This window comes from Madurella fahalii (assembly GCF_045866475.1).
Source record: "Madurella fahalii IFM 68171 DNA, scaffold_2, whole genome shotgun sequence".
Lineage (NCBI taxonomy): Eukaryota > Fungi > Ascomycota > Sordariomycetes > Sordariales > Madurella > Madurella fahalii.
Genome location: NW_027263972.1, coordinates 5269132 through 5289626, shown reverse-complemented (window position 1 = coordinate 5289626; position 20495 = coordinate 5269132). Strand labels below are relative to the sequence as shown.

The 20495-nt window shown below is 56.3% G+C and overlaps 7 protein-coding genes across 7 annotated transcripts; 4 read left to right on the top strand and 3 right to left on the bottom strand.

Annotated features, from left to right (window-relative positions):
- Window positions 1-3910: 3910 nt before the first annotated feature.
- Window positions 3911-7684, top strand: MFIFM68171_04305 (Mitochondrial membrane protein Pet127; the record flags this gene model as incomplete). The annotated part of the gene is made up of 1 exon (XM_071059725.1): window positions 3911-7684. The coding sequence occupies one exon, from the start codon at window positions 3911-3913 to the stop codon at window positions 7682-7684; it is 3774 nt and encodes a 1257-aa protein (XP_070915826.1).
- A 1337-nt stretch (window positions 7685-9021) lies between these two features.
- Window positions 9022-10793, bottom strand: MFIFM68171_04303 (Rhomboid-type serine protease; the record flags this gene model as incomplete). Its single annotated transcript, XM_071059723.1, has 3 exons — window positions 9022-9126; window positions 9198-10168; window positions 10232-10793. 3 exons carry the CDS (start codon window positions 10791-10793, stop codon window positions 9022-9024), a joined length of 1638 nt encoding a protein of 545 aa, XP_070915824.1.
- Window positions 9265-9624, top strand: MFIFM68171_04304 (uncharacterized protein; the record flags this gene model as incomplete). The annotated part of the gene is made up of 1 exon (XM_071059724.1): window positions 9265-9624. One exon carries the CDS (start codon window positions 9265-9267, stop codon window positions 9622-9624), a length of 360 nt encoding a protein of 119 aa, XP_070915825.1.
- Window positions 10794-12651: 1858 nt separating the features above from the next.
- MFIFM68171_04302 (uncharacterized protein) lies at window positions 12652-13596 on the top strand (the record flags this gene model as incomplete). Its single annotated transcript, XM_071059722.1, has 1 exon — window positions 12652-13596. One exon carries the CDS (start codon window positions 12652-12654, stop codon window positions 13594-13596), a length of 945 nt encoding a protein of 314 aa, XP_070915823.1.
- Window positions 13597-13849: 253 nt separating this feature from the next.
- On the bottom strand, window positions 13850-14416 carry MFIFM68171_04301 (Rhomboid family membrane protein; the record flags this gene model as incomplete). Its single annotated transcript, XM_071059721.1, has 1 exon — window positions 13850-14416. The coding sequence occupies one exon, from the start codon at window positions 14414-14416 to the stop codon at window positions 13850-13852; it is 567 nt and encodes a 188-aa protein (XP_070915822.1).
- A 619-nt stretch (window positions 14417-15035) lies between these two features.
- Window positions 15036-17887, bottom strand: MFIFM68171_04300 (Cohesin loading factor-domain-containing protein; the record flags this gene model as incomplete). The annotated part of the gene is made up of 5 exons (XM_071059720.1): window positions 15036-15856; window positions 15907-15998; window positions 16049-16609; window positions 16663-16778; window positions 16838-17887. The coding sequence occupies 5 exons, from the start codon at window positions 17885-17887 to the stop codon at window positions 15036-15038; spliced, it is 2640 nt and encodes an 879-aa protein (XP_070915821.1).
- Window positions 17888-18672: 785 nt separating this feature from the next.
- MFIFM68171_04299 (uncharacterized protein) lies at window positions 18673-20282 on the top strand (the record flags this gene model as incomplete). Its single annotated transcript, XM_071059719.1, has 7 exons — window positions 18673-19224; window positions 19286-19369; window positions 19426-19558; window positions 19610-19724; window positions 19794-19908; window positions 19964-20092; window positions 20142-20282. The coding sequence occupies 7 exons, from the start codon at window positions 18673-18675 to the stop codon at window positions 20280-20282; spliced, it is 1269 nt and encodes a 422-aa protein (XP_070915820.1).
- Window positions 20283-20495: the final 213 nt, after the last annotated feature.

Sequence of the window (20495 nt, the reverse complement as noted above, 5' to 3'; positions counted from 1 at the left end):
TGGCGCTGACCGACACCATGTGGATATTCTACATAGTACGGTAGTATGCTGTTTGTAATACATTACGGCGTGGGCAAGTGCGCGCATTGAGAAGGATTTTTTTTTCCTCCCCCCTTCCGCAAGCGTGGGTGGGACGTGGAAATGTCGTTGCGGGAGAGCGGGCGATGGAGTGAGTGGGTTTAGCGCGGAGGTGCTGTCAACGGCCGAAGCTCTGGTTCCACGCGCACATGTCTGGGCTTGTGGACGAGCAGTGCTCTTCCGCCCGGATCCCCTCACCCTCTACATACGGTAACGGCCCCGCTCGCCCAAATTCGGCCAGCAAGGTCCTCTCGCCCGTTGGACAAGGAGGCCCGCTCTGTCAGTGCTCTCTCCAGGGGTTTGTCGCGGCCAGCGAACTGGGCTGTGAATCTGCGACTTTATCAGTGAGTGACACGGACTCAATGCTCGGAGGGCCCGCTTTTGACAAGGGTCATTGTGGGGACCCACATGGGATGTGGGAAGAACCTTCTGTGGGGGTCCAAGATAAGGGTTGGTGGCCTGAGGTTGCAGATCTGCCGGATGCAATTGCTGCAGCGACGAACGTCTGTTCTTGGCTTCTACTGCCACTTCTTTCACGAAAGTTGCCATCACAACAACGAACTGACAAGATCGGCGACAAGGTCCACGGCGCCAGCCAGCCGGTGAGCTATCACGGCCCCCAACACATGGATTCGGGCTCTCGGCCTGAGTTCGGTGAGCCCCCGTAACGTTTCTTATTCGGCCGCGGACCAATATCCGTCCATGTCCCTCCCTTATGGTGTCTTACCCCAGAGTCACCGTATTCCTCAGGGCTGATGCTAGTAGCTGCAAGATAAGGCGGGATTACGTACCCGAACGTGAGGATTACGGTTCAGCTGTCGCTTTGGACTTGACGGACACCAAAACTTACTCTTGTCTTAGATGACTGAGATAACGGAGCCAATGGCACTTGTCGACATGCCAGAGGCTACGTGCCACGGTGTATGCGGCCAAGGAACCAGTTTCGAAAGGTACAGAGATATCGATCGCCCAGCACGCCAGCCTGTTGCGATCCGTGATGTTCCGATCTGTCGGAACAACATCGACGCATGCCGTCACGCGTCGATCGTGACAAGCAACCAACTGCTTTGTTAGAGCCTACAACAAAATCCCGACTCCAGGCTCATCGCTTCAGTACCGCGTGCATGGATTCGAGAACCTAATATTTCTGATGAGGGGTTCAATTAACATCGGCACCTCACAGCCTTCGCGTCATCTCTTTTAGACCGGAGCATCCCGCAACAACATGGCGGCTAGCAGCCATCGTCAGGGATAAGCATGTGCATATATGTACCACCCACAGTAGACGTACTGCTGCGGCAGTGCTGAGACTGAATCATCTAGGACTTATCGTCTGCTCTGATAACTCTAGCCTTGTTGATAGGGTCACCGCAGCGTTGCAGAGCTCAGGCGCCTATCGCGCACGGAAAGCTTACTGGTGAGTTGCCTCGCACGCGAGCGGCGCGGACGGCATCGCCATAAGGGGCTCATATGATATCAGAATAGTGGTGGCCTAGCAATGCTCCGGGGCGGCCGCCCACACTCTCCCCAACTGCAGAGGTTTGGCCGATCCAGCGTTCTTGGATTGCAGGGTGGGAAGGTCCCTGGGGCAACAGGGATAACGTGCTTCAGCTCGTGATTTGCGAGACTTTTCTCGCCATCAATGGAGGCCGCGTACCCGCCTAACCGTGGCTTTATCCTGGGTTTGGTGCGGTCGAAACATGCGACACGGGACGAGAGGCATGACACCCGAGCGCCCGGATGATACCACATCGCGGGTCATGCAAAGGTCTACATGTAGCAAACCGCCCGAGCAGAATGTCCTCCCGACCAACGGCAGCCACAACACGCATTGCGTCTCACCGGTACAGACTAAGGGGTTGATGTGCGAGGCAGCCTTGGGACGTGGCGGGCGGATGTTTCTCTCTCACCGTGTGTTGAACCCGCTGTGGGGTGGTGCACACTGTGCATTTACACGAACATGTAACGTACGTAGATACCAAAACTGATCAGCACCACGGGGGCGCCGTTATCGAACGTGGTTTTTCCGCTGATCTATATCGCGGATCTGATAGATGCGCATTTTGCGAGCATCGAGAATTTTCCCGTAGCCTTGAGGGAGCATTGCCCATAAACAAGGAGGCGGCGCAATTCAGCCTTGACGGGTACATCCCGCCGCCTCGTCTTCGTGGGTGTTGGCGTCCCGACATGGTTGAGCACCTTATTAGGTAATGAGACCGACTTTAGCAGTGGGGTCGTGAAACCAGTCAGACAAATGGCAGCGGCTCAAATCGCCACATGTTCGCGATCCCCCACCACCGAATTGCCGATTCAAACGGTCCCTGACATGGTGAAGGACAAAATTCCTGACGCGGAGGAGACTGAAATGACAGAAATGACAGGAACGGAACGGTGGTAGAAAGGCTGCTTCCGGAAATACCTTGGTGTGCTTCCGGGAGGCGTCCAGCATCCTTGCCGCTGCAAGCGCAGCTGGAGATCTCCCAAAAAGCACGTCATTGGAAAAAGGTAACAGGGGGGGAAAACGAACGCGAAAAAAAGCAAGAAGCCATGTTGGTTGCTGATTGGGTTCTTGTCATGAGCAAGTCGGGAGACTTACCGGAGTGGGGGTAAGGCGAAGAGGCGTCATAAACAATGATTGAAGGGCTGTTCGAGGCGATAAGGATCTGTGCATGAGTCGACGGCTTCTTGGGACACTGGCAACAACTAAATAATCCAGTGCGGTTTCTTTTCTTTCCTTTTTTTTTTTTTTTTTTTTTTTTTTTGTGCTGTTATTTTTTGTGTTGTTATTGTTGAGAGAGGGGCGGGGGGATGTCTGACTTGTGTCCGATTAGACTTGACGAAGTGTTGTATACACGCCAATCTCATACAAGCAGCACATCGGGCTCTGATTGTTGCGCGCTTACACTCGTAGGTGGGGAGGCTACTCGGGGTTGTTGCTGAGCGTGTGTGTCCCATATTGGATCTTGTCTCAAACGGTCCCTTTGTTTGGGCCTCAGTTTGAGGCTGATCACGTCAACCGAACATTGGGATAGACGTCCGCTAAGTACAGCAGGAAGAGGTTCCGATTGGTAAGGGTGTCTCCACGGGCTGCTTGACGCGTCGATCGGGGCGTGGTTGCTCGGTATGGGATATGGTTAGACGGGGACTAAACTAAGAGGCTTCCCGCGCTCTAAACCTTAAAGCTGCCGCCACAATTGCACGGCGGTGTAAGCACGCGCGTATCGCCAGGTATCACTCACTGCATCGGGCTAGGTGCCAGAGGAGTGAGATAGCGGGAGTAGTCTTGTTAGCAATGGACGCTTTTTGCGATGTCGAACTCGAGCGACTGAATAGAACCGTTGGGCTGGCTGCCTCAGCAGTGTGTTTTCTGGCCAGCTCACAGAGCCGGCGGCCTTGCGGTATGACTGGAGCATGGACGCCACGCTACCTCAGTATCGTGCGTGTGTCCTGGTCGGTGAGGCGCGAGCGGTGATTCAAAGAGGGGAGTTTCGACATGCGAGTGTCCCAATTGTTGGCTCAGATAAGGTACCTGACCTAGGCTCTCTTCCTGGACAAGTTTTGGTTGGAAGTAAGAGTCAAGCTGCTCGCAATCGATTGTATTGCCGGGCTGCCACTAAACCCAACCTCGGAATCGGCCGAATGAGGACCCGGCAGCTCGGGCGGCGACGGAGATAGCGGGGCCAATGGAACGCCAGAAAAAAAAAAAGGGCAGGGGTAGGCGCGCTGCAATCGCGTTTGGTGAGCAATCGAGCTGCACACATCGACGAGAGTATCATCGCCAGGGCTGTTGCACTCGGGACGCCGACCTCAACCTCGGTTCGACCATCTTGCAATGTTGTCATTGGCCAGACAGGCACGCAGCACACTCAAGTCTCCGTTCATCTGCCTATCATGTCGCGTGCTCCTTGCTAGCAGCAGGACGTCGGCACCGACGCTGCCCAGCTCCATCGCAAGATTTTGTGCAACCCGCCACTGCTATAGTACAAAGCCCAAGCAGCAAAAATCGGAGAAACCTAAGAAGACCGAGAAGAAAAAGAAGCCCAAGAAGCTCGAGAAATCGAAGAAATCGGCGCGCCCACAGCGGCTGATAAAAGCCGCGGAATCACTGCGCCAACGGGATTCCCAGAATGAGGAGCCCTCGCAGCAGGGGGAAGAGCTACATGAAGGGGAAGAACCGCACCAGGCGAAGGAGGTGAATCAGGAAAATGGCCCCCCCAATGGCAGAGACTCGCAAGGGTCACAGCGGAATAGATCACAGTCTTCCTCTGGACGAAACAAGCGGCCGCAGGCGAAGCCGTCATCGTCGAGGATACAGCTCTGGAGGGAGACCCTGGAAGTACTGAAAGACCTGCAGGCCGGGCAGGGTGCAGTGACTTCGGCCCAACTCGCCTCCGCAGAAGCTGCACAACCCTCTGCGCCTCCTGATGCTGACTCGGTTGCCTCTGGCGCGCCTTCCGATACAGGCCAGAATCAAGTCGAACGCGTAGCCCGGACAACTCCTGCTCTGACCAGCCTCAAGAATCAGCCATCACGCCAGTCAAAACTGCTCGAGGGGGCCTTGGCTGTGCTAAAACGAGTCCTCCACCAGGAATCCCAACTTCCCCTCGAGAAAACCGGGAAGGGCAAACGGGAATCCGAGCGCATCAAAAAGACACCGTCCACCAAAGTTTCTCTAGCGGTGCCCGAGAAGGCTGGGCGGAAGCCGGAGCTAACCGCCGAGGCCGTACTCGCCACGGAGGACGAGAAAAAGAAGACTTCAAGTCTTTCCAAACAAACGGCGGCGGGCGATAAACCAGCTTCCAAGGCATCCAAAGGCAAACCCACCCCGGGGCCTAATCAACGCCTGAGGCCTTCGCCTCGCATCACCGGCGGGAAGAGGAAGGGCCGCCGAGCAGCCTTCGTCGTCGAGACCGTCGATTCATCGAAACTGCAGTTGACGCCAGTAGAGAAACCACAACCACCGGTGCCTAGATTAGCGTACGGTTTGGACCGCGTGCTTTTTAATCCGGGAGTCTATCACATCCAGGATCCACGGTCCCGTGTGTTCAATTTTGACCCTTACCTGGCGCGCATAATGCCCATCGAAGAATTCGATTTCAACGCCCTCAAGCAGTACGTCACATCTTCCAAGGACAGCACGCTCATAAGCACGGCTGCAGAGCAGGCCAAAAAGTACTCGGGCTCGACCTCCAGCATGACTACGACATTGGCCCATTTCCACTACCTCCTCTCCGCCTGGCGACGCATCAATCCGTCCATGATGTCTCGCGATTTCGAGGTCGAATCGCATAACTACACCCGCATCATGCGTGCCCCCGCTGCCACGTTCCTCCATTGGAAGGATGGTACCTACGCCATCGATGCCGACAAGGAGTTTGACACGGCGAGCATCCTCAGTATGCTGGGCAAGTCGATGGAGAAATTCCTCACCCTGCCCAAGGAAGATTTCGAAAAATACCGGAGGACGAAGTCGGATCAACTGAGCGATGAGGAGCGAAATGGACCCGAATCATACCACTACACGACCCTAGGCGACTTCATGATGCGGTCCCAGCTTGACGCTTTCGACCCCAGAATACCGGGAACTGGCATGTTTGATCTCAAGACGCGGGCTGTTATCTCAATTCGCATGGAGGCCCAAGACTTCCATAAAGGCATGGGTTACGAGATCCGGAAACGCTTTGGCCAGTGGGAGTCGTTTGAGCGTGAATATTACGATATGATTCGGTCTGCATTTCTGAAATACTCACTCCAGGTCCGCATGGGTCGCATGGATGGCATCTTTGTCGCCTTCCACAATACCCAGCGCATTTTCGGCTTCCAGTACATTAGCCTCCCGGAAATGGACCTGTCGATCCATGGCCAGAGTGACTTGACCCTCGGCGACCGTGAATTCAAGCTGAGCGTCCACCTGCTCAATAAAGTCCTGGATAGGGTCACGGCAAAATTCCCGGGCAAGTCTCTGCGTCTTCACTTCGAGACGAGAGAAGGTGAGACTCCCTTCATGTACGTATTCGCCAAGCCCGTGACTCCCGCCGAGATCGAAGAGGTCCAGGGAGCCGGCCGGGCGGCGGTTGAGGAGTTTGAGCAACGCATGATGGGTATCACGCGGGAGGCGGAACCCGAGCTTGATGAGGAGGAGAGTGGCGAGGATACGGTCGAGGAGGCCGCCGAGGAGGGCGAAGGCGAAGAGGAGACGAGTCTCGATGTCTGGGAAGACGTCATGCACAAGGTTGAGCATGCCTTGGAGAACGAGGAGCATGGCGTGATGTCCGTCCGGGAAGCCATCGAATATGCTCTCAAAGAGAGCGGCCTTCTCGAGAGCGCATCCGATGAAGAGACTGAACGTTGCATAGACGCATTTTTGGAAGCGTTGACAAGCAACGTCAGGTCTGCCACGCCTGTGGACCCGGCATCTGTGGAACCTGCCGAGAACCAGCTCGCCGATGAAGAGGGTGCCTCAGGCGCTTCGTGGACTGAAGATGCCGCCAGCGGCACTGGCTCAAGTCCCAACGAGGCCGATGAACAACAGGGAGTGCAGCTGCCGGTAGCTGATGGCGTGCCGGACAAGGAGCCGACATTGAAGGACTTGATCCTCCGGCTGGCGTCTCAGCTCAGAGACATGCCAAGCGAGCAACGGACCTCAGCTAGCCAGCCCGAGGTTAAGGCCGAAGAGGATGCACCTGCGGATATGCAGAGACTTGGTAAGGTCGTTAAGATCCTGTCGGAGCTCATAGTGCAACCACGGAAACCGGACGACGCGGCGAAGTGGGAAGGAAACGGCGTGATCGAGAGAGGTTCCTTGTCCGCTGAAGACGGGAAAGCAGAAGAGGTGTCTGAGCCGCTTGCGTCAGAGCAGACGGAGATGGAGACCGAAGGCGAACCAGCTGAGGACGTCGAACTCTACGGCCTGCTCCTCACAGTAAGAAACAAGGTCAATGGCAAATACGTACAGCGTCCGGAGAAACTCACCCGCAAGCATCGCTGGGTCGTCGAGTACGCCATGGAGGACATACAACCGAGCCGGGCTCGAACCCTCTACAGCATGCTTCTTAACCGCAGGAAGAAGCTCCTTGATCAGAACCGGGCCGCGGACGATAAGTGGTCCAAATCGTTCCGCCAGAAGTTGGAGAGGTTCAGCCAAAAGGGGCGTGCTTTCCGGACCCGCGAGATCGAGCGAGCCAAGCCCCTTCCAGTGTTCGTGTACGGCTCCGAAGAGCCCTACACTTGGGAGTCGGTGTTTGAGCATGGCAAAGACGACGGCACCAGGCCGTACGTGGTGTGGCAGCCAGGTGAAGCGAACGGCACGGACTCTTGGGGGCTCTCCAAGCCGAAAGCCGCCGGGACCGAGACACTGCCTCGCCAACTGGATATAGATGACGATTATGATGAGGACTTTGATGGAGGTCTTGCTGAGGGTGCCGAAGAGACCATCGAGGAGCTCGAAATTACCGAAGAGGACGAACATGAGGGAGACTACGACCAGTGCCGTCAGGTGGGCGAGGCCGTCGAGGAGACCAAGGTTGACCAAGGCGAGAAGGCGGACCACGAAACACAACGGAATGAGAAGAGCAACGACGAGAACAAAGAATTAGAAGGACCATAGACGGTCAGCCTGGGTGGAATTGTACGACAGTCCTTGGTTACCGGCGTACACACGTGCCAAAAAGTGGCTCTCTAGATCTGTATCATCACTGTATAAATAAGGTAGATACCACTCTGCGGAGAACCGCACCCAAGCATCCCATAATCATTGCTACTCTGTAGAAAAAGAAGAAAACAACCCGCCAGACCCCATTACTGCTAGCCAGTCTCGCTAAGATGTCTCAAAATCAACGCCTAGACAATACATGGTCTGTCCCCCGTGTGAATGGTCGTTCGTAGAAAAAGTAACCACAAAGCAAGAAGACCGACTCGTCATCTATAAAATTCTTTCTGCTAACCTACGATGGAGTTCAAACAACTTGAACAAACAAATAAACAAAAAAACAAACCCCTGAGTGGGCAATTACAATTAACTGGACGGTCAAGCCCCCCCGCACTACCTACCACAGTATTGATTATGCAAATAGACAACCCGGTCATAGTCGAGTTGGAGTGGAAAATACGCTATGTACAGGAGAGCACCACCCCACTTTGAGCCATAACACCATCTGATAACCCCCCAGATTCTCCCCGCGCGAAGGATCGAAAGGGTCCGTTGGATTTAAACCAAAGGTAGATAAAGTTGTGCAACCCCGCCAAAAAAAAAAAAAAAAAGAACCAACTCCGCAACTGCGCCGCTTCCTGCGCGCCATCCAACACCTTGTCCGGAGATTTTTCACAGCTTGGCACCCACCCATCTCTGCTCTCGGCCGCATTGAGCAGGGATGCCCTATTGACAAATTACGCGGTTGATGGTGAATCTGTGCTAAGTGATGATCAAGACTCGACATGTTGATATCTATGATTCTATCCTCATAGCGGGTCCCTCCATCCTCGCCTCTCATTTCTCTCTAGAGTTTGAGTCAACCAAGCAAAGCTAATTGCGGGGACCCAAGAGAATCCTGAATTCATCAATACGAGACAGAACACTGCAGTGCATACCCTACCCTGCCAGCAGCTATCAGCCAACCACCGCCCCCGCAATGACCCTTCCAAAAGGGGAAACAAAGGAGGGAAAAAACAAAAGAAAAAAAGAGACAAAAAAAAAAAAAGGGCAGGCCAACCAAAAACGCCGCTGCTATGCATCATACGAGATTATTATCCTCCACATTCCTTTTACCGCCCGGTTCTCTCCTCGCCCATTATAACCAAAACCAGCTGAGCCAGCCATGTTACGGTGACACACCCCTCGCCGCCCGCGCTGAGCCGTCCCATGTGCGCATTGCGCTACATCGCCCCCTATTTCCCGCAAAACTCGTAGCTGTCCTCTCGAGTACTGTCGTCGGGCGTCGCAGGCTTTTAAAGCCGAAGCTGTGGCGGGGCGGTAGGTGCAGGGAGAGCTGAAGAGGTCGGAGTGGGTTTTATCTGGCTGATGTTGCCAATGTCGCACCAATTATCAACGGGCTAAACACACCGAGTTGCGTTAGTTTTTACGGTTATTGGATCGACTGATTGGCTGCAACGGGATTACATACCAAGCAACTGAGGTACTTGCACCAGTCGCAGGTGGTGCGGTAGACGTAGAAGTTGTTGATGAGCAAGATGAATACGACGGTGACGAGCACGAGGGCGCCCGCTCGGATGAGCCACCAGGCCCACCACAGTGGCTTGCGGCCCTTGAAGAAGCCGACCGGGTTCTTGAGGAACGAAGGCGGCGTTCCGTCGGTGAGGGAACCGCCGCTGACCTGGGAGGTGGCGTACGGCACGTCGCCTCCGATCCGTCGCCTGAGCGAATTTGGCGAGTGTAGAACGCAGATGCCCAGCGCGAGGCCCATGAGGAAGCCGCCAATGTGCGAGAAGTTGTCCAAGCCCGGAAGCAAGCCCAGCACGAACGAGATGATGATGTCGACCAGGATGAAGAGGAGGTCCTTGACCGGGTTGACGCGGTCTCGCCACGAGTAGAGGAGGTCGAGTAGTGTCAGGGCGATGACGCCGAACAGGGACCCCGACGCTCCCGTCGACGCGATGATCGGCGCGGCAAAGTTCCCGCCCATGACAAAGCCGAAGATACCTGAGCTCACATAGACCAAGAAGAAGCGGATCGAGCCGATCGATTTCTCCATGTCCCGGCCCATGGTTAGTTGAAGTAGCATGTTGAAACCGATGTGAATGAGGCCGCCGTGCAGGAACATGGGAATGATGAAACGAAACCACTGGTTCGGCTCGGGCTTCGTATCGAGGGGGGTATTCGGATCATAAGCGGGTTCCGGGACTCCGCCGAAGCCACAGAGCTCCGAGAGGGTGCACACATTCTCGGGAATGTCCATGTCGAGCGACGTCGCGCTCGGGCAGGGCCAAGGTATCGTCTTGTTGGCGTTCTGGACCCCGTCCACGTTGTGCATGCACGGAACAAACCGGGCGCCCATGTTGACGAGTACGTAGGGCGACGGGCCGATCATGGGGTTGAAGCTGGGTCGTATCATGATGGGAGAGCCGGTTTCCGTCGCTGCGCGGTCACGTCAGCCACCACAGGCTCATTGTCGAGAGCCGAGACGGGCGGTCGGCTTACCATTTTTGACAATCTCACCGATGAAGACGGCTACCTGGACGATAGTGAAGAAGTAGACCACAAACGGGATCCTCTTGCGGTTCGAACCCAACATTCCCAGCTCGCCCAGCCGAACGCGGCCTCGGCGCCGGGCCCCGGGTTGCGGCGCGTCGTAGACGTGGTCTTGCATCTCGGCATCCTTGGACGGGAGGCGAGACGCCTGGTCCCGGAGGGGAATATCATCTGCGGGGTGATTGTAAGCCATATCGTCCGAGTGAGTCGGCGATAGGCCGTGGTAGCCTGTGTCCTGCTGACTTAATCGCTGGTGACTTGACGCGGGCGTTTGCAGCGACTGATGCGTGCTAGCCGGGTAGACATGGTCGTCGAAGACGGTTTCGAAAGGCGAAGAAGACACGCCTTGCGACGGCCTGTCACCGGGGGCAAGATGAGGCTGCGAGCTGTACGGGGGCGGAGTGGTAGAGGAGGAGTAGGGTGAAGACGGCTGGCCGCTGTAGTAGCCCGGGTACTGACTGGACGTCGCATCGGGCAGCGGCTTCTGGTTGTAATAATCGTTGGCTGACATGGTCGTTGGGGGCCTTTTTTTTTTTTTTCTTTTTTCTTTTTTCCTCCCTCGGGGCCCGCGATAGCACCGAAAGCGAACGATCTCGCTTGAGAATCTGGTGATCGGGTCCGCGGCAGGCGTGGAAGCCGGGAACGGTGCGGAAAGGACAGGCTGTCGGCCCTGAAACCCCAGTCCCGAGTCCTCGAAGCACTGAAACCAGGCGGGAAGCGCAAGAGTCGAGAGACCAGAAAGCAAGTAGACTGGCGTTTCGGCGGCCACGGATGCAGGGGTCCCGGGCTTTCCCCCAGACGAAGCGAGCTTCTGCAGAGATTACGTCGCACTGTTGCTCAAGAACGGCTAGCGAGTTTGTTGCTAACAAGCGAACGGCAGCGCCGCGTCGTCTCGGACAACGTAAAATGTGGGGTAGGCTAAGGCTTGAGATCGGGAAAATGGTTAAGAGAGACACAGAGGTCAAGGGAATATTAAGTCCGGTGTTGGAACCCCGGGTAGATTCGAGATTTGTCTTCCAAGATGGGTGGAAAATAAAAAACGAGTTTCTTGGTTACTAGGGTCTCGGTTGACCGGGCTCCCGGGGCTGCCTTTTGTTCTTCCTCGGTGGGTTCGCACTGCCTGCCGACGGGCCACAGCTGACGTCTCCTGCCCAGGGTCCCAGCCAGCCGGAGCGGGAATTCGTAACAGGGGCCGGAGATCGGTGGGGTGGGCGGTGGGCGGTGCACGTGTGTACGGTACGGAATGCTGTCCGTAAAGAGACAACCACGATGCATGCCTCACAGGTCTCGGGCCATACCCCAGAGCGGGGAGGGTTCGATAATATTGCCAAGACAGCAGCAGCACCAGGATACGTAGTACACTACATACACTTAGATACATAGTGTGGCCACGTTTCTGTTTTTGGAAGCATGCGATTACCGCCCACCAGATGGTTTCATGTTATACAGCAGCCATGATTAGGAGCAGCAGAGCGAGCTTTTACCCGAGCCAGCTGGCAGCCTCGGTCGATCTCTCGCTCATACACGAGTTTCGGCCGGGCATCCTCAGCCGCACGAGTGACGTTTGTCAGATGGCGATGGGGAGGCGAGCTCGGCGGGAGGACGGGCTGTCGGATTACGGGACAAGCTTTCAGGGGGGGCGCAGCTAACCGTTTCGTCAAGATCGGACGGCACCCTCTGCAGGTGGGTCGTGGCTTGGCGATGCCCGCGATAAGATAAGGCGACATGGAAAAAGTTGCTCCTTTTTGATCGAGACGCGACTCGGGCGTCGACACCTCCCTGCATGAACACTTTCCACGATGCTGTTATCCCGGGCCGTCTGTCGCTCAAGATGCCGCCTCCAATATCCGATATGCCCGAGGTCGTGGGTCCATCACAGCACGCCCGCATACTGGAAACAAAAGGGGTCATCAGGCTTGGACGGCGAGGCGGCGGTACCACACAATGACCTGCTGTCATTCTACAACCAATTGGCCAAGTCGGAAACGTTCCGGAATCGCGCAAGGGAACTGGACAACGACAGCGAAGATAACGGAGGCGCAGACGCTCGTGGAGGTGGGAGCCTCTTCGACCGTCGAGAGGATAGAGAACACGCAAACGACAGAGCATACGGCCGTCAAGTCGATAGAACTATTTCTCGAGAGGAAAAAACAAACGACCGTCAATATGACAAAGCAAGCCGTCGAGATTATAGTGCTTCCGGGCCGCGAATTCGTCCAGAAGACGGCCTTCGGAAGTCTCGCGCCGAACGGGATGATCTGATCGGCCTACTAGATAAGGCAAGCAGCCTCTTCTCCAGGGATATCGCATATGCCATTTGCTAATACCTACCTGGTCACTAGGCGATTGTTGAAGGGTCAGCAGTTAAAATGAACTGGATAGAAGAGCCGAACTGGAGAAGCCAGCTGGAACTAGCAAAGCAAGCAAGACAACCCACCGAAGAGGCCCAAAGGCCAGACTGGCGAGGCGAGGCGGAACGATGGAGAAAAGAGGGGTGTCAGCTGAAAAAGGAGGTGAATCGGTTGGGGGGCGAGGTGGAACGGTTGAGCAAGGAGGCGGAACGGTGGAAAGAGAGGGCGGAACGGTGGAAAGAGAAGGCCGAGCGGTGGAAGGAGAAGGCAGAGCGGTGGAAAGAGAAGACTGAACGGCCGGAGCAAGCGGAACGGCCGGAACAGGCGGAACAAGCGGAACAGGCTGGACAGGCGGGACAGGCGATCCCGGCGGAACAGGTAGTTGAGGAGTCTGAACGGGCGGGCGGGGGGGCTGAGATGGAACGGCATGGAGAAACGACGAAACGGGTTAAGCGGGCGGCGGGAGAACTTGAAGAGTCAACTGAAGCTCCCGCAGCCTCGTCGCCGGTCCAACCAACCCCCCAACACCTCTTTCTCGAGCAAGTCTTGTCCCAAAAGGATGGCACTGGGGGAACACTGGTAGGGAAGGCGGCGTTGACGAGGAAAGAACGCCGGCGCTTGAAGCTGATCGGATGGAAAAAGATGGAGATCCAGAAGCGGCTCGGCGTCCCTGAGGGTTCGACCGAGCCGAATGAGGAGGTGGACAGCCGTCTGGCCAGGTGGGTGGAAGAGGGGGACAGGAAGGCGGCTGCGCGTGAGGAGAGAAAGAAAGCTAGGAAAGTGGCGCGGGCCGCCGCGGGGCTTAAACGGAGAGAGCGGAAAGCAGAGGCAAAACGTAAGCGTAAAGCTGCTCGAGAATCCGCCGCTAGGGAAAGTGCGCAGAAGGATGCCAGTGACAGCGGGGGAAGAGCAGGACGTGCAGACCGCAAGGGGGGATTGCTCCGCAAAGGTGGCAATGTGTAGACAAGGCTCGTTTAATCACGCTTGCCGTTGTAGACCTAGTAATATACTGTAACACTATCTTGGCAAAGCCCCCCAACTCGGCCCTATCTTCAGGGGTAGGCAAGACAACGCCGAGCAAGTCCGACAGACAAGAGTATCAATCCAGCGGGGTATTCCCAAACGCCATATCCCCCATCTATTCTCTATACATATCAGCACATGCACATATAATCCTACACTTCGCCTCCCGTTCTCTTTTCTCAGAAACCCAAAATTAATCCTTCTTCCGATCCGGCCCCTCCTCCTTCCGATCCCCCTCTCCCTCCCCCTTCCAAACCTCCCGAACCTGCCTCATAATAAGCTCTCCATACCCCTCCCCGCGCTCCAGCGCCTTCCGCTCCTCCTCCAACCTCCTCTCCTTCCACCCCTCCTTCTCCCCGCCCATCCACAGCCGGACCCACACGCTCCGCCGCCGGTCCCTCTCCTCGCGGGGGACGTACTCCCTGCCCTCGGCCTCGGCCCTCCTCTTGCGCTCCGCCTCCATCAGCAGCCGGTTCCGCTGCGCCTGCTCCGTCGGCAGGCCGTACACGTGCCCTCCCACGCCGGCCGCCGCCTCGTTCTCGTTCTCGTTCCCGTTCCCGTTCCCGTCTCCCGACGAGCCAAAGATGCGCGCCCACCGCTCGTTGGACCGGGAAACGATGGATTTCCCCGTGTATTCGTGCGCGAGCTGGTTGAAGCCCCAGAAGGCGCCGCCGCCGAGGACGGCGTTCTGCAGCGTCGACTTTGCGCGTCCGCCGCCGCGGGTCGGGAGGAGGAGGGCGATGGGGCAGAGGACGGCCATTGCGATGGCGGCGTTGTGGAGAACGGGGTTGCGCGGGGGCAGCGTTTCTTGCTGTTGCTGCTGCTGCTCTGTCCCCGTGGGGGTTGGGGTTCGTTGTTGGGGGTTTTCCGAGACCATTTTGGGAGAGTTGGGACTCTGCTTGTCGGGTGATGGATCGGTTGATATGCCCGGCGGTAGTTTCCTTGGTGGTTGCTAATTGAGCGATTGGGAGAAGGCAATCGTTGCCAATTGGAAGCACGGGTTGATGTTGGATTGCACCAGGGGGAAAAAGATCGCATGGGTTTAGCTTGGAGTTTTGGGGTACAGTACCTGCTAGTTATCGATAAGATAATACGATAAGCGAAGGCGTCGTTGCCCCTGAATCATCATCGGCGACATGCCGTTCCGAACTCAAATGCTGCCAATACACAGATGCCCATCATACAAATGCCTCGCTAGGTTCCGAAGAGCAATAAATGCCAAGCAGGTCAATATCGCAGGGGGTATACACCGTAAATGGACGCCGACATTCCCTTCCCACATCGCGCCAACCAGCCAACAAAGTAGTCGATTACCCCAGCGCCAAACAAATGCCCTCCCAAAACATCCCATGGGACATGAAAAATGCAACAGCCACACGTCAGACCTGCGTCTTCGCATAGGCTTCATTAGCTAACCTCATCCCGCTCTCATGCGTTTTCCTCGCCTCCTCCAGCGCACCCTGCATCTCAAACGACTGCGCTAGCATACCGTCGGCGACGCTCATCCACAGCACGTTCCCGCTCTTCCTGGCCTGTGCCGACCCGGCCTTGGCGCTCTTGAGCGCCTGCTCCCCAACGACATTCTCAAAGAGCCGGCAGCGCATGATGTTGAGCGCAATCGACAAGTACTGCGTGTTGCTCGTCTGCTGGGCGCCGCTCAGCGACTGCTGGATGTGCCGCTTGACCTGGTTGATCGACAAGGGCGGATTCGTGTAGACAGCCGCTAGAGCAAGATTATAGACGGTGCGGATCTCCTGGTCCGGGTTGTCCTCGCAAATGGGGCGCAGCAGGTCTGCCAACTCGGCCGTCTCAACGTCGTCTGTCTGTGTCGGCTCCTGCATGATCCAAAGCCGGTTGAGCGCGGCCAGGATGGAGAGTTCCGTCCCGATGCGGCCGCCTGTGCTCTTTGGCGCTCCGCTCCAGTCCATCTCGAACATTTTATCCTTCCAAATCCGGAGCGCCTTGTCCAGTTGTGCTGTGCCTTGGTAAAAGACCCCTTCGAGGTATAGTGTCAACACATCGAGAAAGCCCGGTACATGTTGGGTTTCCTGCACCGCCTGGAGACACGTCTTGACCTTTGCCCAATCGCACAGGGTCGAAGCCTGAAGGCCCGTGAGGATGTGCGCGTAGCACGCAAGCTCTGTGGCCCACTCTGCTTGCTTGAGCGCTTCCGGGAGGTATTGTGACGATGTAGGCTTATCTTTTGTCGAGTTAGCAGAGCGCAGACAATACGTGTCCGGGTAAGCTCACCCCCCAGTATTCTTAGCGTCTCCCCCCACATGGTCGAGCTGCGACCTGGTGTGGAGGATTTGTAATGAGCGACGATGCCGTTCAGTACATACCTAGAGGGCGGTCAGGGGGGTTTCGCTCAAGTCGAAAACGAGACGCTTACGCTATTGCAAAAGCTTCTTGCTTCCCCAAGGCTGACAATACGAGATAGTCGACGCCATCATCGCCGGGACGTAGAACCGCCTTAGTATCATTGCTGATTGTCTGTGGTGCGTTGTGCATCCGGTTAATTGACAAGAGCATTTCGCCGGGGTGAGAAGACCAGTCTGGCGACTCCTTAAGCTCCTCCAGTCTTCTGAGTAGGACAGCCAATTTCTGGGCTGATATCTGATGGGTTTTTTGATGGAGGCTACAGGCCAGGTCAAGAAGCAATAATAATACATCGGCCTGGGGAGAGTGTGTAGAGTCGTCCAACTGCAGCTTGGACGCCTGGGCAATGCATATCTGCACACGGGTGGCCCAGTCGTCCTTCATGGTGCCGAGGTGGGCGAGGCCCTCAAGCAACATGGCCATGACAAAGATGGCCTTGTCTCCGCGCTGGTTCGCAATCCCAGCGATCTTGCGGAGATTCTCAATGGCGTGATGATCTGCAGCGGTGCCCGACTGGAGATGGAACGCGGCTTTCAGGAAGCGGAAAGCGTAAATCCAGTGAATATGTTTATATCTGGGCAGAGTTGTCAGTAGACGTTTTGTGGTGCACCAAGTTGGCCTACATACGTTGTGCAGTCGGCAATATGGCCTTCGATGGACTTGAAGGCCGCCTTCTGGTTGCGTTGGAAGAGGGTTTTGATGAGGAGGAACTGCGAGCTGTACTTGAGGTCGACAAAGCGATGCTAAGCCCTGAATTAGTGCCTCTACTCCCAGTGTCCCGGTGCCAAGCGATATCATGTACCTTCTCACACACAGCAATTCCCCGCGTCAGGGTGGTCTCAGCCTCCATGATATTCGTGGTCTCCTCGATGAGTATGCTAGCATAGCGGAGACATAACCTGGCTTCGAGACGGGGCCAAAGCTTGTTAGACTTGAGCGCAACGTCCAGACAACCCAGCCCTGTCGCAATCAACTTGTGATGCTCTGCCACCTCGCTCGGCGACATGGACCTTGCAATCTGCGGTGCTGACGCGCAGGCTTTCTCGAAACAGTCCTCGGCCACGCAGAGCAAGAGCGGGAGGGTTTCCAAATGCGGGGCGGTTTGTGTTGTGGCGGGCGACTTTGCGACTCCGGCGCTGGAACTCGGCCGTTTCAGGTCCTTCACAGGCTGCTTCGCTGGCGTTCCTTGTGACGGCGGCCGCCTCTCGTCTAACCTCGGACTCCCCTTCACAGATCCTGCCTGATGGAGTTGGGGGTGTGGTTTCGATTTCGATTGCTGCTGCTGTTGCATCGCACGCGGCGATTGAGGGTTCATCGCGGACACCGGCTGGGATGCCGGCAAGACATTGCTAACCGGTCTCGGCACAGCAGGATGTTGGAGATACGACGGGTTGACGAACTGATGAGGTGCGGGCGCGGGCGTGGGCGTGGGCGCGAGCGTGCGTGCGGGTGCCGGCGCTGGAGGGGGGGTAGGGTGTTGGTGGAAAAGGCCATTGTGGTTCGAATACTGCGGCGCACTGCTGGGATAGAACTGGGAGGGATGTTGGGAATATGCGGGTTGCACATATTGGACATGCTGCTGCTGATACTGGGCACTGCCGTTGGAATATTGATTCACGTAGTGCGGGTGTGGTAGCGGGGCTTGCGGGCCAGACTGCAGTGACGGTTGCTGGTGGTGTAGAGGGTGGAAATGTTGGTGCGGGTGCTGGTGGTGCTGGTGGTGTTGGTGCTGCTGATGGTGCTGGTGCTGGTGCTGATGCTGGTGCTGCTGATGATGCAGTGGTTGCAGTTGATGCAGTGGCTGTTGTTGCTGCTGCTGGCCCTGACTGCCGTATGCCTCGCCCGGGGGCATCCTGTCGGCAGGCCAAGCACTTTTCGGTACCTATCTGAGTAGCTAGGCCGTTGACGCGCGGAAAAAAAAAAAAAAGAAAAAGAAAAAGAAAAGTCGATTGTGGTCGGTTCGTGGCTTTCGAAGTTGGACGCGCCGGCGCATTGCTGATCAAGGAAGCCGGGGGCATGTTCTGTGCCGCACTAGCCACCTGGCCTGTGGCTTGCGTCCCCGCGAGTGCCACTGCAATGGCCAAAACGGGCAAGTCCTCCGTCCCCCCTGCGGTGGGTCATGGCGGCACCGAACTGCCCCACCACCTCCGTCGGTGCCTCGGTAGTCGCGGGTTCCCGAGCGATTTGGCCCTCGGTGGAACTCGAGATTGTTTGGCGCCGATTGATCCTTGTTCTCCGTTCCACTGCATTTCTCAGGCGTTGGGTGTGGAATGCTTTCGTCAGTTCTCCAATTCAATCGACTCGCCCATATAATTAATATTACCTCGGGAAATACAACGTTTCCTCATTTCTTTTCTTCCGTTTTCTGCGAATTGTCAACTTAGAAGCCGGCTCCGGAATCCGCAATTCCTATTAGCAAACGGCTCAAGGACTGCAGACTCCACAGTCCCCCGTCTCGGACCCCCTTTAACCAAATCTCTGGGTCACTGCGGCCCCTACCGCGCCGATCACCTAAACGTCGACCGTTTCGGCCCCGAGCGTCGAGCTCGCAATATCCTTCCTTGGTCTTGGGGACTCAGTTCCCACAACCTGTCTTCTCTTGGCGCCTTCCGAGCTACCAGCCGCATGTTCAGAGTTATGGACTGGTTCGGCCGCGCGAAGATCGCCTTCACGCATTCTCCGTCGCCGCTGGCGTTGCGGAAGAAAGATGGCTCCGACACGGACTTGCTGAAGGTCTGCGAAGCGGCTGTGCCTCCGTGCCAGCTCAACCCGTTGCTCTTCAACGGTCATGCGCAAACCATGTGGACCGCCGTCAAGGAGCATGGGCCACCGATCTACTACCGCAGGAAGATTTTCGACGCCGACCATAAGGTTTACACCGGTACCTTTGCTGTCGACTTTGTTGTTGACCAGCACAAGGACGTGGACGAGTCACTCCCTCCTCGGACCGCTTACTTTGCCGACGACGACTTTTCCAAGATTGGCTCCGATGACAGTCGGCCCATGCTAATTGTACTCCACGGGCTGTCGGGCGGTTCTCACGAGGTCTATCTCCGGCACGCCATTGCTCCCTTGGTTCAGGGTGACCGAACCTGGGAAGTTTGCGTGGTGAACGCCCGTGGGTGCGCAAACAGCAAGGTCACTAGTGGTGTTCTCTTCAATGCGAGAGCCACCTGGGACATCCGTCAGGTTCGTGCATCCATTCAGCTGGCCATTGGCCGGGACAGCAGCTGATTCAGACGTTGGATAGATTGTGAACTGGGCGAGACGGACTTTCCCCAACCGGCCGCTTTTTGCCATTGGTTTCTCTCTGGGCGCCAACATCTTGACTAACGTGAGCAATCTAACCGACTGGTGTCCTTACCATGTCCGGCTAACAGTTTTCGGCAGTACGTGGGCGAAGAAGGCGTAAATTGCCCGCTGAAAGGCGCCATATCTGTGGGCAATCCCTTCAATTTGGATGTTTCCAATAAAGCGCTCCAGCGGACATCTCTGGGGAGGGTGTACTCCCGGGTGATGGGGAGTAAGTTGCCTGTTGCGTTTAACTCGGGATACGGCTGACATGTGGGTTCAGCCAACATGAAGAAGCTCATCAGCATGCACAAGGAATCGGTCCTGTGCCACACAGGCCTCGACTTTGACCGGATCCAGAAAGTCACCTATCTCCACGAGTTTGACCGGGAAGTCCAGTAAGTCTATCAAACCCATCTCCCCACACCGGGGTCGCCGATAGGCACCGGTTAACCGCAGCGCAACAGGACTGTCACTTGGGGTTACCCCACCGAGGGTGCTTACTACCGTGATGCCTCGTCTTCAGATGCTGTTCTGGCAATCAGAATCCCGTTCTTTGCCATCTCCGCCCTCGACGACCCCGTAAGTGCAGCGTACCTGGTCTCACATCCTGGCTCATGCAACTCACGCTTTACAGATTGCAGCATACGAGGCGATTCCGTTTCAGGAGTTTATGCAGAACCCATATACGGTACTCTGCACGACCTCGCTGGGCGGGCATCTCTCATGGTTCGAAATTGGTGGCGGGAGATGGCATGCTCGGCCGGTATGCTTCACCCTGCTTTTGGCCGTCTGCTCTAGCTAATTCACTGCAGATCTGTAACTTCCTGAGGTCCATGGTCTCCGAAATCAACCTCGATGGCATCAATCCGGGTTCGAATGGGGAGGTGTCCAAGACGCAGTTCGTGGCCGATTTCGCGCCTATGAGGCGGAAGCTGCAAATCCTCGACGTTTGATCGTGAGGTTGCTGCTAGGAAAACTCGTGTATCGATTCTGTAGGGATAGAATGGTTGCATCTGGTCGTAGACTAGACTACTAGGGAAGCATACAGCGCAGCATGTAGACTAGATGTTTTGCAAAATACAAGGACAGGCACCCCACGTACTGCATCTGCGATTGGACTTGCTATTACTGGCAGCGTCCACCAGCCAGGCACGCCGCCAACAAAA